Source organism: Mytilus edulis, chromosome 14, assembly GCF_963676685.1.
Source record: "Mytilus edulis chromosome 14, xbMytEdul2.2, whole genome shotgun sequence".
In the NCBI taxonomy this organism is placed as follows: domain Eukaryota; kingdom Metazoa; phylum Mollusca; class Bivalvia; order Mytilida; family Mytilidae; genus Mytilus; species Mytilus edulis.
Window position 1 is genome coordinate 70,312,681 of NC_092357.1, and position 15,705 is coordinate 70,328,385.

General features: G+C 31.1%; 1 protein-coding gene across 1 annotated transcript; it reads left to right on the forward strand.

Moving 5' to 3' along the window:
• Nucleotides 1-6,828: 6,828 nt before the first annotated feature.
• LOC139503771 (kremen protein 1-like) lies at nucleotides 6,829-15,399 on the forward strand. Its single transcript, XM_071293645.1, has 7 exons — nucleotides 6,829-6,925; nucleotides 7,754-7,873; nucleotides 8,934-9,065; nucleotides 10,724-10,837; nucleotides 12,896-13,068; nucleotides 13,646-13,809; nucleotides 15,327-15,399. The coding sequence occupies exons 1-7, from the start codon at nucleotides 6,856-6,858 to the stop codon at nucleotides 15,328-15,330; spliced, it is 777 nt and encodes a 258-aa protein (XP_071149746.1). The 5' UTR covers nucleotides 6,829-6,855; the 3' UTR covers nucleotides 15,331-15,399.
• The last annotated feature ends 306 nt before the right edge of the window (nucleotides 15,400-15,705 follow it).

Consider the following 15,705-nt stretch of genomic DNA (forward strand, 5'->3'; position numbering starts at 1 on the left):
AAACCTTAAAAACTTTAACCCATGTCTGAATACAAAATTATTCTAGCCAAGGGAATCAAAGTGCTATTGCATCATTCATGTATAGGCAATGAACTCAGAGCGGTCTTGCATCATTTTTCCTGCAGCTCAACTAGACCAGTACATTTAAAACGCAATGCAAAAACAATCTTTAAAGAACATATTAGCGAAAGAGTAGGCAATTGATAGCATTTGCTTGGTTTGTATCAACAACCTTACACTTGCAGATTTTTACTATTTCGTTGGTTTCTAAAATATTAAAATAAATTTCGAATTCGAGTTTTTTCTTTAAAAAGCCAATACCAAAGTGATTTTGACGCGTTTTCCTTTTCACTATGACAACTGAGTTCAAATTGATCTTCCATACTCTGAACAACTGTGTTTACCAAACATCCCGTGTTTATAGAAGCTTCATCATCAATGAATGTAGGAGATTTAGAACTATTTCATCGTTTTGTTTAAGGGAGTATTCTTTAATGTTAGATTTGTGTTGATCAGTTTTTAGTTTTCAAGTTGTGTTTAGTAGGCTGTTGTTAAGTCATTCCGTCGTTTTTCATTTTTTCGCCATTGTGTAGAACGCCACATGAGGGGTGATATTTTGATTTCGCCATTGTGAGATAACTTGTACAATAATAGAGAAAGACGTCACAGGATGCATTACGTCATTTGAAAAGACGGAACTTAACATATTTTCAGGGGTTAGTGGGGCAAGAGAACATGCTTTTCGGACAATACAGTCGTCAATCGTCATAGCAATATCAAACTAGGGAACATGGGAATAAGAAGTTGCTAAGCAGGAGTCAAAAAGGGGGAGTAGCGGTAGTCTTGGAAGTGCAGTAGGAGTCAGAATGGGAGGGGGTTGAAAAGTAGGATAATTTGGGAAAAATGGCTATTTTACTGATTTTCATTTTTAAAATAATAATGATATATGCACAGAAAAAAAATGATGATACCTGTGTGAAATATCTGTTGAGACGTTTCTGGTTTAAAAAAAAACACACACATTGATTGTATAAATGGAGCTTTCAAGTTCATAAAAATGGTAGATGATACAGAAACAGCAGAAACACACTTCATGTTTTATGTTATCTTGTTAACATCAATTTGTGTAAATGTCAATACAACATAATTGCTACATATGAATTCAACAAAAGCAAAGTACATGAATTAAAATGGACTAGGGTGCCACAGTTATATTCTATATAATGGTATATTTGGGAATATCTGAGAAAAAAAATGACACTCAAATTTCTTTTAATGCCGAATGGAAATGCTTACCATTCACAAGTAAACATTAGTTCTTATTCATTTTCCATGGTGATCCTTTAATAATTGACTTTCATTTTTTTTGTGGATAATATTCTTTCATTGCACAAACATTTACAGAATACCCAAGTCCACATTAACTACATCTCTTGTTTTTAAATCTGCTCTATGCAGGTTTATTGTTACAACTTAATATGAGGCACGCATTACCTGTGAATGGGGACGAAGTTTGTTTAAATTAATTTTTGTAACTTAAATATTTGTTAAAAAAAGAAACCGAAATACCGTAACGTTTCTGATTTTGGTTCTGTTTTTAGGGATTTTACTTGTGACGTTATTTAAGTTATGACGTCATGTTCAATGTAAACAAAGAAACGCAATGCATCAGGTAACGTTTATTCATACCAAAGACAAAGAATGATTAAAAATGAAATATATTGGTGTTGTGTTCCTTGAGTTCCTATATTTTACTAGACTAATCAAAGTCTCACGACAACAAGACCGGAAGAAGGAAGTAGAGTTATGTGTTCTGCGCAGATCCGGAAATTAAAAAACACGACAAAATAAAAATTGAACGATTTTGAGTTCATTAGTACAATGAAAAATTCGGGAAATCTTCCTGATTTTTTTTTTTTATTATTGAATTGTCTACTGTAATAGGGGACTTCGTCCCCATATAATTATTGTTCATTGTTAGTATTTGTTACAATGTATGTTCAAGAAAGGTAAAAGGGCTATTTTGAAGTGTCTTAAAACAGGTTTTCAGTCATTATGAGTTCTAGTAACATTTGTTAAAAGTCAATACGTTTAACAAAGATGTCAGTTTGCATGCGTGTTTTATACTTGTTAACTTGCAGATGTATTATTAACCACACGACACTTTTTTAGAATTTGTAGAATCACTAATATAATGTTGTTTATATATACATGATATATGCGATGTTAAGCAGCAGATTATGGACAGTACACGTTCTGTCGTGATATATATATAGTACCGACAACAAACTATTACATGCCCCGCTGCTAAAGTTGCCGTTTTTTCAAAAAGTGGATAAATCATATATCAGAACGGCGCAATAATGCAAACAGATAACATGCAAGGCCAACATTAAAAATATCTTTGTTTCCCCTCCCCAACTGAGGTTATCAGGGTATGGGTAGGTAGGTACGCAAATTATTTTATTTTATTTCTTGATATAATTGTTCTATATTGAATTTTTACAGAATTCAACAGGTAAGATAAGATAAGTCAAGAAAAGTGGGTATAGTATAATCATATACTAGTGGTATAGTATAATCATATACTAGTGGTATAGTATAATCATATATAGTGGGTATAGTATAATCATATACTAGTGGTATAGTATAATCATATACTAGTGGTATAGTATAATCATATATAGTGGGTATAGTATAATCATATACTAGTGGTATAGTATAATCAAACATTTTTTGAATATTGAAAATGAAGATTAGATCTTTTTCCATAATTTACAGCATAAATAAATGCAAGGAGGAAAAGACTTTCACGCTGAAATTTACAAATAATATTCTACATTTACTATGTTGTTTCTTGTCTACTATTATTTGTCTGTTTGTCTTTTCAATTGTTCAAATGAGGCCTTCGAAAATAGTGGAATAAATTACTTTTGGAGTGTCAAGAACTCGTTGGAAGTACTTGATAAATTGCATGCTTATATTGGTGATTTTGAATCTGTTCAAAGTTTTGATTTTTCTACCCTGTATACCACATTGCCTCACATTCTCATTAAGAAAAAATTCACACACCTAATTAAATGGGCATTCAAAAAATCAGAATGTGAATATACATGTTCAAACTCTTTTAGGTCATTTTTTAGTAGCAATAAACAAAAAAACTATGTTAATTGGACATGCTTTGATACTATATATGCCCTTGAATATTTACTAGATAACATTTTTGTTCGCTTTGGAGATTCCGTATATCGTCAGATTATCGGAATTCCAATGGGGACTAACTGTGCACCACTTATTGCGGACCTCTTTTTGTATTGTTACGAGTTACAATTTATGACAAAAATAAGCAAAGACCCATCAAACCAACATCTGATAAACAAATTTAATAATACTTTTAGATATTTGGATGATATTTTGGCTCTCAATAATGACGACTTCAGTATGTATATTAATGAAATTTATCCTGGTGAACTTACTTTAAATAAAGCTAATACTAACAATGACCACTGCCCTTTCCTCGATCTTGATATCTATATCACTAACGGAAAGCTGAATACTAAAATTTATGATAAAAGGGATGATTTTTTATTTCCTATCGTTAATTATCCGTTTTTAGATGGTGACGTTCCATTGTCACCATCTTACGGTGTTTATATATCTCAACTTGTACGATTCGCTCGTGTATGTAACAATGTTTTAGATTTTAACGAGAGAAATTTATGTATTACTGAAAAATTATTACACCAGGGTTTCGATATCACAAACTAGTCAAAACATTTACTAAATTTTATCATCGGTATAAAGACATCATACGTAAATATAGCTCAACATGCAGACTTTTTATACGTTCAGGTATTTCACATCCAATTTTTTATGGAAATATTCTTTATAAAGCACAAAGGTGTCAGTATTCACATCATAAACTTACAAAAGACTTAGTAAGAAGGGATATAATTACGATACTGTTGTCAAGTCATTAAAGATTGCATATTTTGGCGTTAATATTGAGTCACTGATAAGGTCTTTGCGTCGGAACTAAACACATTTTTCTAAAAACAGTTGTTGGCATGACACGGGTTATGTTCTTCTCATATATGTTATGATGGTATGATACTAAATCCCTTACGGGAAGGATTGTGCCTGATGTTCATATGATGAAATCATAATCTTTTAGTCAGTTTAATTGAAGTCTGGAGCTGGCATGTCAGTTAACTGCTAGTAGTCTGTTGTTATTTATGTATTATTGTCATTTTGTTTATTTTCTTTGGTTACATCTTCTGACATCAGACTCGGACTTCTCTTGAACTGAATTTCAATGTGCGTATTGTTATGCTTTTACTTTTCTACACTGGTTAGAGGTATAGGGGGAGGGTTGAGATCTCACAAACATGTTTAACCCCGCCGCATTTTTTGCGCCTGTCCCAAGTCAGGAGCCTCTGGCCTTTATTAGTCTTGTATTATTTAAATTTTAGTTTCTTGTGTACAATTTGGAAATTGGTATGGCGTTCATTATCACTGAACTAGTAAATATTTGTTTAGGGGCCAGCTGAAGGACGCTTACGGGTGCGGGAATTTCTCGCTACATTGAAGACCTGTTGGTGACCTTCTGCTGTTGTGTTTTTTTTATTTTGGTCGGGTTGTTGTCTCTTTGACACATTCCCCATTTCCATTCTCAATTTTATTTTTATAACCTGTATTCAGTGTACACCCCAGTTTTCTGATGTTTAAAACAGTATACAGGGACCTCCTTTTTCCTATTCATTTTATGGTATGAAATCTACAAAAGCACATATCCTTCATATGAACACTAAAGATTGAGCAACATGAACTCCAAACTTGGGGCGATATTGGGTGCTGCAGAAGGGTAAGCAGATCATGCTTCACATGTGGCATTCGTCGTGTTGCTCAATAAATGTTTTCAAAAAGAAAGCTTTATGATCGTTGTATTGTACCGTTATTTATATTTGTTAAAACAAGTATAATCAACGCCATGGATAGACAATTATTCATAATTTATTAATGCACGAATATTTTTAATTTTGAGGTAAATGACATGTTACAAAACTGTATATACAATGATTGCTAATAATAATCAAACAGACAAAAAAATACACATATTTTCGTATGCAACCGGACGTACTTTAATTTAGTAGTAAATGTCCGACAGCTAAGAGAACAACCGATAAATAATAAAGGAATAAACAAATGCAAATACAACGAATTGAGGGAAAGTTGTCAAAATATAAAGAACACAGAAATTATAAGAGTTTACGATAAAGATAAGATAACTTACCAATATTTAAAAATAAAATGAATAATGAAACATTAAGAATAGAAACATTTAGATTTAACATACAAATAAACAATGCAAATTAAAAAATAAAGACCAGAGAAAGTATTTACATGTAATTAGTAGATTTTTCACATGATCTGTAACATATTTGTGAATATTATGATAATTATTGACTTTTTTCTACAACATTTGCTGAGAAAATACAATGTCTCATGTTTATATAAAATATGAATATGCTATAGTATACAAATGAACATTTAACTTTGATGAATTTTGGTATTTGAATGGTTTTCTATGCATGTACTGAAGATGTCGACTTAATAACCTTTTCAACATAATTGTGTGTGTTGACTTCACTTCATCTCTAAGATATCGTACACTGACTGGTTATTTTGTCGGTGTCATTTATTTCCATACACGCAAAGATCAATATCTACACTTCCAAATGCAAACAATACATGTACATAGCAGATCAATGCTGTGTAATACATTTTTATTCTTTAAATATAGATAGAAAATAAAACTCATATGAACTGAAAAAATGATAAGAATTCTGATTCTGAGCACGATCATTGTATGACTACTAGATGGTCAAATCACGTGGAGACCTAAAATATATATAAACGGCACTCGCTGAGGCGAATATCGTTTGATAGCCATACCTGTTATATGTTTTAATTATTTACAATTTAGATTAAAAGATACATTTTGCATTATACTTAATCAGTTATATACATTTATATGTCGTAATCATCAATAATCAAAGGAAAAAAAAGTGCGTCCATTATTTGTTTTTGAATTTGAAACATCTTTTTGTTCTTAAATTAAAATCTTGTATATATTTGCTTAACACCACAACCGCGACTTACTGTTGTAGGTGATGTACAATGATTTTCAATGGTTTACAAGATATATGGACTAGGTATAATATAACTTTTCATTTCGTTTATATCTGTCATTTTTGTTTTTGCACCAAGAGATTCCTTTTCAAGAATTTCAAATAAAACCTGCCAAAAACAATACCTAAAAAAGTAGAAATATATGATATGATCAAATAAATCAATGGTCCGGGATTTGAATATAATTCTTAAACAATTTTAAAATCTGCAGAAACAATACTTTCATGTAATTGTAAAGGAGGAACATCATAGAAGTACACGGTACCTATAATGTTCTTTACACTGTTATTGCATTATTGGAATTTTGTCACGTTGTACAACTGGAAGTATTTACATTCAAATACCAAAATCCTCAAAGTTAAATGTTCATTTGTATAATATAGCATATTCATATCTTATGCAGGTTTCATATAAACATGAGACATTGTACTTTCTCAACAAATTTTGCAGACAAATAAAGTCAATAATCATCATGATTATTCACAAATATGTTACATAACATTTAAAACATCTACATTAGTATTTCAACGTGGTAAAACGTGTTCGTTTATAACAGGACAAACTCGCGATCAATACTACGTATACACATATATATATATATATATATCTATACATTCATAATTACATTACTTACAATTTACATGTTTTGAACAGAACACCAAGATGAAATTTGTATTGGTACTTGCCATTTTTATTGTTTGTGCTGCAGCAGTGACAGTTCTTAAAGTTAAAAGTAAGACATCTTTATCGTTATTTGAAAATATATTATTTTTTTTAATACAATGGACAAGAATTTTCTGTTGTCTTATTGTTTTCTTCAAATTTGTGATGTGTTTTTATACATTAATGCAGAATCAAAGTACAATTATGTATGTAAAATAAAGTTTAACTTTTTTTAGTTTTAGTTTTTTCGAGTTGATTACAGTCTGGTTTTTAATACAAATGACAGCATTTAGATACGTTTTTTTCAATCTAATTTTATACGAATTTGTTTAGTTTGATCTGTTTTTAACAACCTATGATAACAAGTAGTCAGGCCTACTTGATTTTTTAAATTTTGAATAGTCAGTAAACGAGTATATTTTCTAATATATACTTTTCGTATTTTCTAAAATCAATTAATTTCTGTTTGTTCTTATTGCGCATATCAACAGCTATAAAACTAACATATAAATAAATAATAAAAAATATAGATTGACTGGATCAAATTTAAAAAAAAAAGTTGTTCAAGAAATGTTAAAAAGAAAAGATCAAAAACAACAAACGATTGATATCAACTGTCATATTCCTGATTTGAAACAGTAAAACATGATCGATTTAACTTGGATTTATTGCTTATTTGCTTCGATAACAGTCACACATGCATCCATTATATTGAACAAAACTAAAAGACATAATAAGTTAAAAGTGACATTGTGTTATAACTAACAGTTAACCATTCCATAGGAATGTAGACACAGTGTACATTTAAGAATAACAGTATTTTTTTCTATATTTTCTATAATTAAATAACGGATTATAAAAAAAATAGAAATTATATTTGTATCAATTGCATATCTAGATACACGTCAATGCAAAGCTAAAGGTGGAATGTGTAAACAAACGTGTGCTGTAGATGAAGAAGACACAGGTTCATGTTGCCACAATAGTAATAGATGTTGCCAGCCGCCTACATGTATTGGTACGTACAAATGTTACACAGGTTCATGCTGCAATAGTGATATACGTTGCTTACCGCCTACATTTTATGGTATGTAACATAGGTTCATGCTGCAATAGTGATATAAGTTGATAGCCGCCTACATATTATGGTGTGTAACACAGGCTCATGCTGCAATAGGGATATAGGTTGATTGTCGCCTACATATTATGGTGTGTTACACAGGTTCATGCTGCAATAGTGATATAAGTTGATTGCCGCCTACATGTTATGGTATGAAAACCGCGTACACATATTACTGTTGATTGATTGTGATTTCTTGATTGAAACGAAAAACAGTTTTGAAGACTAAGGGATACAGTGCGAAATGTCGAACGAATTACTCCTTTTCTATAAGTGGTATGCAGACTTTAGCAAAATCAAGAAAACAACTTATTCAACAACACGTCAAATATAGAGATCGGATTAAGGTCAACGTATATTTACCTTCATTCATTAACATTGTTACCACCAATAAAGAAAAAATCCACTGTTCATGATATTTTTTGGTCGTACTTTATCATGTTTATTGATCAACAGAATTTTTTTTTTTATTTAGATAATTTGGTGTTTATTGACGACCTTTACATCGTTAATGGCTCTACTATTTCTTTGCAATTTCTACAACTTCAAAGATATCAAGTTTTAATTTATTTCATGAAAATCTGTCTTTTGTTTTGGAATATTAGTTATTTTTCATGACTTGGATTTTTTGTAATACACGTCTGTCCAAACATCGTTCAATTTATAAAAATTTTATCATGAAGTAACAATAATGGTCAGGAATTTGTACAATTGGTAATTTTCTAAAATAAATTAAAATTACTTCGATTTTTTTTACAAGAAAATAAAAGCAAACGCAGATGTGTTTTTAATGTCTAAATTATACTAACATTATTTTTAGGTTTAAATGTAAAAAAAAAGTTTATGAAGACTACATGTTAGATATGTGTAATAATACTTTGCTTTGCGTGAAATCCTAGAATTAGTGCAACTCATTTATAATGTATTATGACCATTGTCTTGTCTTTCTTATTCTAAGACACGCTTCAGTATGCCCAGTGTAAAGCTAAAAACGGAGAGAGTAAACCTGTGTGTGATGTTAATGAACAAGATACAGGCATAGGCCCTTTTTGCAATACAAACAGATGTTGTGAGCCGCCTATATGCATTGGTATGTAACAAATATCTCACCCGTTGTATAGTAAAGTAAATCACTTTTATTTTTTGTTAAACAAGCAATGTACAAGTAAATGTAATTAACATGTCACTTCCATACATCTAGGTAAGTAAAATGTGTGTCACAAATACTAGTTCTGTTTACCTTTTTTAATGAGAAATGGTCAGAAAATTTCAGGATTTTTACTGCTTAGATTATGTAGATAGACGTAGGGAAATATGGTATGAGTGCCAATGAGACAACTCTCCATCCAAGTAACGATTGATTAAATAAAACCATTATAACATCAACAAAAAGCATATATGATTGCTATTTTTGGCTATACGCAAAACCAGGTTCAACCCACCATTTGTTTTATTTAAATGTCCAATGTTATAGTTCATTTCTCTGTGTGATACATTTTAGTGTTGTGTTTCTGTTGTGTCGTAGTTCTCCTCTTATATCTAATATGTTTTCCTCAGTTTTACTTAGTAACCCGGATTTGTTTGTTTTTTTCTTAATCGATTCATGAAGGTTATATATCTCAACTTGTACGATTCGCTCGTGTATGTAACAAAGTATTACATTTTAGAGAGAGAATTTTATGTATTACTGAAAAATTATTACACCAGGGTTTTCGATATCACAAACCGGTCAAAACATTTACTAAATTTTATCAACGGTATAAGGAAATAATTCATAAATACAACTCAACATGCAGACATCATATATGTTCAGGTATTTCACATGCAAATTTTTAATGGAAATATTCTTTTTTAAGCACAAAAATGTCAGTATTCACCTCAGAAACTAACAAAACCTTTAAATAGACTCATTAAAAAGGGATATAGTTACGATACTATTAAAGATTACATATTTTGGCTTTAATATTGATTCACTTATAGGGTCTTTGCATTGGAACTAAACACATTTATTTAAAAAAAAAACAACAGTTGTTGGCATTACACGGGTTATGTTCTTCTCATATATTTTATGATAGTATGATACTCAACCCCTCACGGGAGGGATTGTGCCTGATATTCACATGATGAAGACATAATCTTTCAATCAGTTTAATTGAGGTCTGGAGCTGGCATGTCAGTTAACTGCTAGTAGTATGTTGTTAGTTATGTATTATTGTCATTTTATTTATTTTCTTTTGTTACATCTTTTGACATCGGACTCAGACTTCTCTTGAACTGAATTTTAATGTGCGTATTGTTATGCGTTTACTTTTCTACATTGGCTAGAGGTATAGGAGGAGGGTTGAGATCTCATAAACATGTTTAACCCCGCAGCAATTTTGCGCCTGTCCCAAGTCAGGAGCCTCGGGCCTTTGTTAGTCTTGTATGATTTTCTATTTTTGTTTCTTGTGTATGATTCGGAGTTAAGTATGACGTCCATTATCACTGTACTAGTATACATATTTTTGAGGGGCCAGCTGAAGGACACCTACGGGTGCGGGAATTCTCGTTACATTGAAGACCCATTGGTGGCCTTCGGCTGTTGTCTGCTCTATGATCGGATTGTTGTCGCTTTGACACATTTCCTTTCTTAATTTTATTATGAATTTTGAACAGCGGTATTCTGCTGTTGCCTTTTTTTGGGTAGTGAAAAGATAGAAAAAAAACAACACGAAGACATGTTTATTAAAAAATCTTATCATTTTACAGTTTCAGTAGATTGCAACTGTAAAAGTAGTACTTCCAAGTGTCATCCGGATACTGAGTATCAGGACAACGCTGGAAATTGTTCAGGAAGTAATAGATGTTGCAAGCCCTGTTGTCGTAAGTTTTTGTATTAATCAAAACATAGCATACACCACGCGTTTCATCATTTAATTCAGTGACATTTATCTCGCTAAACGTATTGTATACATAAAAATTTAACCATTGCATCAAGTATGATACGATAATAATCATCTCAAGACTGATAGATTTTTAAAATTAAAATCGAGAGTCGACGAGCGTTTTGAATAGTTAAATTTAATTGTCGAGATTGGATATATATCATATGGAACGAGGTTTTGTGATGGAATTAGTTTCTGTTTTGACTTTGAGACGATATGCAGATATCGTATACCTTCTTTTCAAATTACCTATTAACAGATATATTCTTTCTATGTAATGTCATCAGGCATTGTCGCCACTTTTTCACGATGTCGTAATATATTTGCAGAGGAAAGCAAGAACATTGAAAGTCATAATCAAATGCTGAGCAATGAATAAATGAGATCAAATGAACAACACGTCGTTAATTTATGTGGTACCCAACACTTTCACTAAAATTAATTCGGCTCGTTTAATTTTCATAAAATTTGCCTTTAACAAAAACACGAAAATTATTTTTTTTTTGAACCAACCGTTTTGTCAGAAAAATTACACTGGCTATATAGCAGTTTGACAAACACCAATTTTGATCATTGAGAAGCTTAATATTCCTTTAACAACACAACGTAATTAAAACGTTTAGATGACTTTACAGAGTTATCTCCCTGTAGCGTTAGGTACCACCTTAATAATAATAATAAATGGATCAGTGAAAAGATGAATTGAAGAAGAATGAGACAAATATGGTCTCTCAGCTCTGAGGTCGTAATTTTGGTAATTACTGTCAGTTTTCTTGCCAAAGGTCGACGATTCTTTCCATTAATAGTGCTCTTTCAATAATAACGACTTACTGTTTTAAAAAGCCTATAACATTGCTCCATCTGTACCCCCTTCCCCGACCACAAAAACTACAATACTACTATATTTGGACGAGGGTAGAATTATTCCATATCATCCCTTACTTCAAAGGTACGATTATATATGATGTAATAATAAGGACAGAATTATTTAAGCCGATGGCTTCTTTGGTGAAGGCACAAACACATGAAATTAAATAATCACGCATACCAGAGGCTCTTTCGCTGATCTCACTGATTATAGTTCGATTAATCAAAAACAATCAAACTTAAGTCCTACGAAGTCAGGTAGAACCATTAAAACCCTTCACTTGACCACATGAATATAACATAAAATTGAGAATGGAAATGGGGAATGAGACAGCAACCCTACCATAGAACAGTACACATTATGTTCCAAATGTATTATGGGAATGTTGTGAATGTAGAATCAGCTGTTGGTTGAATACTGATAAAACGAAGACGAAATCAACAGTTATAAAAAAAAAACACAAAAGCACACTGATAGTTTAAATAAAGCCTGGAATTATTTTTGTATTCCAATGTGTAATTTATATTAACTATTAACAAATAAGAGTTAAAACGGGATGTTTTAAATTGGTTCGTTTTTGTCTATGAAACACATCATGGTCATGACCATTCGCGTATGGTCCAAATACTCACATGGTTCGGAAAGAATACATGTAGCATACCGTATAGCGCATTATTTTTGCGGTGTGTAATTTTTTTATTATTTTCGCGGATACAATAAAATCGCCAAAAATAAATTCCTCTAGTGTACATTCAAATATATTCATAAAAGTTTTGAATCCACCAGAATAATAACTGCCAGAGTATTTCGTATTCCTTTTTCATTGCGAATTTTTAAATTTTACACCTGCAAAGATTACCCGCTATAGGGTATAACACATTCTTTAAATTTTCTATAGTTAATACATGATAAGGGTATATTTTATGTGTCGATGTTGTTTAAAATGTCATTTAGGTTCATTTTGTAGGTTTCGACAGTCGTTTGTCAAGATGTTGTTCAATGGCAAGGTTACCATATTGTTTTACAGGTTTTAACAAGATGAAAAGTAATGTTTTATCTTTTGAAAACAGACATCTATGTTGATACAATAATTTTTCGAATAAACATGTACATTTTTTACCATTACAGTTACATGTGGTGGAACTTTTAAAGGGCCAGAGGGAAGGTTTACATCACCTCATTATCCTTCAAAGTATTGTAATGGACAACTATGTACTTACACCATAATAGTTGAGGAAGGATCTAAAGTAATGTTGAACTTTACTTTCTTCGAATTGGAATACGCTTTTGATATAGTTAAGGTATACACATATATTAAACAATCAGAATACAATAAATATCATGCTATATTGATATTATTCTTGCATTCATACTTGTTTTGATAAAGCTAAATATTAGAAAATAGTAGCTTTATACATGTTTAACTCGTGTAGGATGTAGTTTTTTGTGTGTTTTCTTGTATACAAATAGAGATGGAATTATCAAAATGTCATTTTCAAAGGTTAAAAATAGTTTATTAAGCCTAAAATCGTGATGCAAAATAGCAAGGTCGAAGGATAACAAGTGTACAAAACCTTGTACTGCATTTTACATATAACCATCACCAATCATTATAATGAAGCGGTTGGTTCAGAATTTGATTACGAAGATTCAGAAACTACTAAATATTACAAAATAGTAGTTTTGTCAATACATGTTTAATTCGGGTATGCAGTAGTATAACAAATACCAATCATTACAATGAAGCGGTTGATCTCAGATAATTCAGAAAGTATTTATATTTTGATTTATATAGTGATACCCATTGTGATGGTGGACGTGTCGATGTGATATGAAATTCAAACATTTTTACATATTTAAAAACATATTTTTGAGTAGGTTTATGATGGCGAAATTATCACAGATACAGCAATGGGATATTTACATGGTCGACTCTTTGAAGGATTAGAATTTACTTCGACTTCCAACAAAATGTTAATTGTCTTCGAGTCTGATAGTTCCGGTGCCCATCCTGGGTTCAGTGCAATTTACAAAACACTACAGTAAGTGACATTTACAGTAAATCATGACCCTCACCCTAAAAAATAGTGCAGTTTACTTAGACTTTGATAACAGTAAAACCTGTAAGTATCTATAGGCAACAGTAGTATACCGCTGTTCATAACTCATAAATCCATGGACAAAAAACAAAATCGGGGTAACAAACTAAAACCGAGAGAAACGTATTAAATATAAGAGGAGAACAACGATACAACACTAAAATGTAACACACACAGAAACGGGCCAAGCATCAGACAAAATCCCACGAGAATAACAAATATAACATCAAAACCAAATACATGAATTTGGGATAGACAAGTACCGTGACACGTCTTATCGCAATGTGAATTTACACTCAGGTAGTGAGAGTCACAGCTTATGAAATGATCGACATTTTCGTTCATTACAAATTAAAATAAAATTGATATATATATCAAGTTGAGAAGGTTTTTTTTTATCATGATACATGATTTCTACAAATACAGCAATTCTTGCTAATTTTTTTTCGGAAAGCTGGCCGTTTAGATTATACCAAATCATATAAAGTCAAGATATAACTAAAATAGTCTCCTACGTTAACTCAAAGTCTTTTTCATATTATTTATCTATCTTACTACAGAATGTTATACAAACTGCCATAACATTTATGTTAGCGTTAAACGATTATCAGTTTCTGAATAAAGCAAAGGATAATATATTACTATGTTTGAAGAGTTGCTATCAAACATAACTGTTTCTAATACAATGTGTACAGAATAGTTGTTGAGGTTAATTAGATGTAGTAAACAATGTAAAATAGAATATAACTGTATGATGAAATTCACCATACAGTTGTAGTGCATTCAATTACTTAGCTTTTTGGCACAAAAGTTAGAAATTTTGGACCTCAAAGCTCTTGACCTTCGTGTTTAAAAAAAAGCCTCTTTGGATTCGAGCGTCAGTGATAACTATTGTGTTGGCGACAATTGTGTCTGGTATGAAAGCAAAATGTAATCCTGGTATCGATGAATTTATATGCATATATAAGAAACAGCTCAAATAAATATGAAAAAGCAGTCTTGTGCTACAACATGTATACCTTTACATGGAGTTACTTATCTTGTTTTTAATATACAATGGGGAACACAGTGTTCTTAAAATTGATTGTGTTTACTATTAAACAGTGCTAAAAATGACATGATATTTGGACAATATGAACTAATTTTTGCTACTTTTTGCAACACTTTATAAGTACGATATAACATACTACGTTCGAAATTACAAACACGTATTTAAAAAGACAACAATGATTGAAATGTATTATTAGACAACGGTGTGTAAAAATTGTGCAAAGTTATCAAAATGAAAAATTTGAAAGCTACACCGTCTAATTCACTACTCATTAGGCGTATTACATATGATTGTTTACGCAAATGTTATTTTGTTATGGAGTATCGATCGTTATCAAGAATTAATGTTATTTATTATTATCATTTATGAATAATATTCATTTTAATTTCAATTCATGTTTATTTTGCAGATGATTTGCCTTCATGACATGCACAAAGTGGAAATACTATCAGAAAGGAGTTGATAATAAAAAATGTTACCTGCAACATACTTCGTTTTTTGTAATTCATAATCAATAGTTAAAACATTTGTTTAGAACAATCATCCCTACGTGTAAAACCATGATAGTAAAAAGACTCATAGTTGATGTTTTTAAGTCGTAAATCAATCTATTTAGTTTTCGATCATACGTCCAAACTGACAAATAAATCGAATATGTTTTATTAGCGCAAGAGCCGAAGGGAAACCGTATTTAAGGATCAAGTCTAACATTGGTTTATGTCAGTTGTAAACAAAGATCACAACCCACATCGTTTGATCAGTTTTGTTGTATATCTGTGCTGTATGAT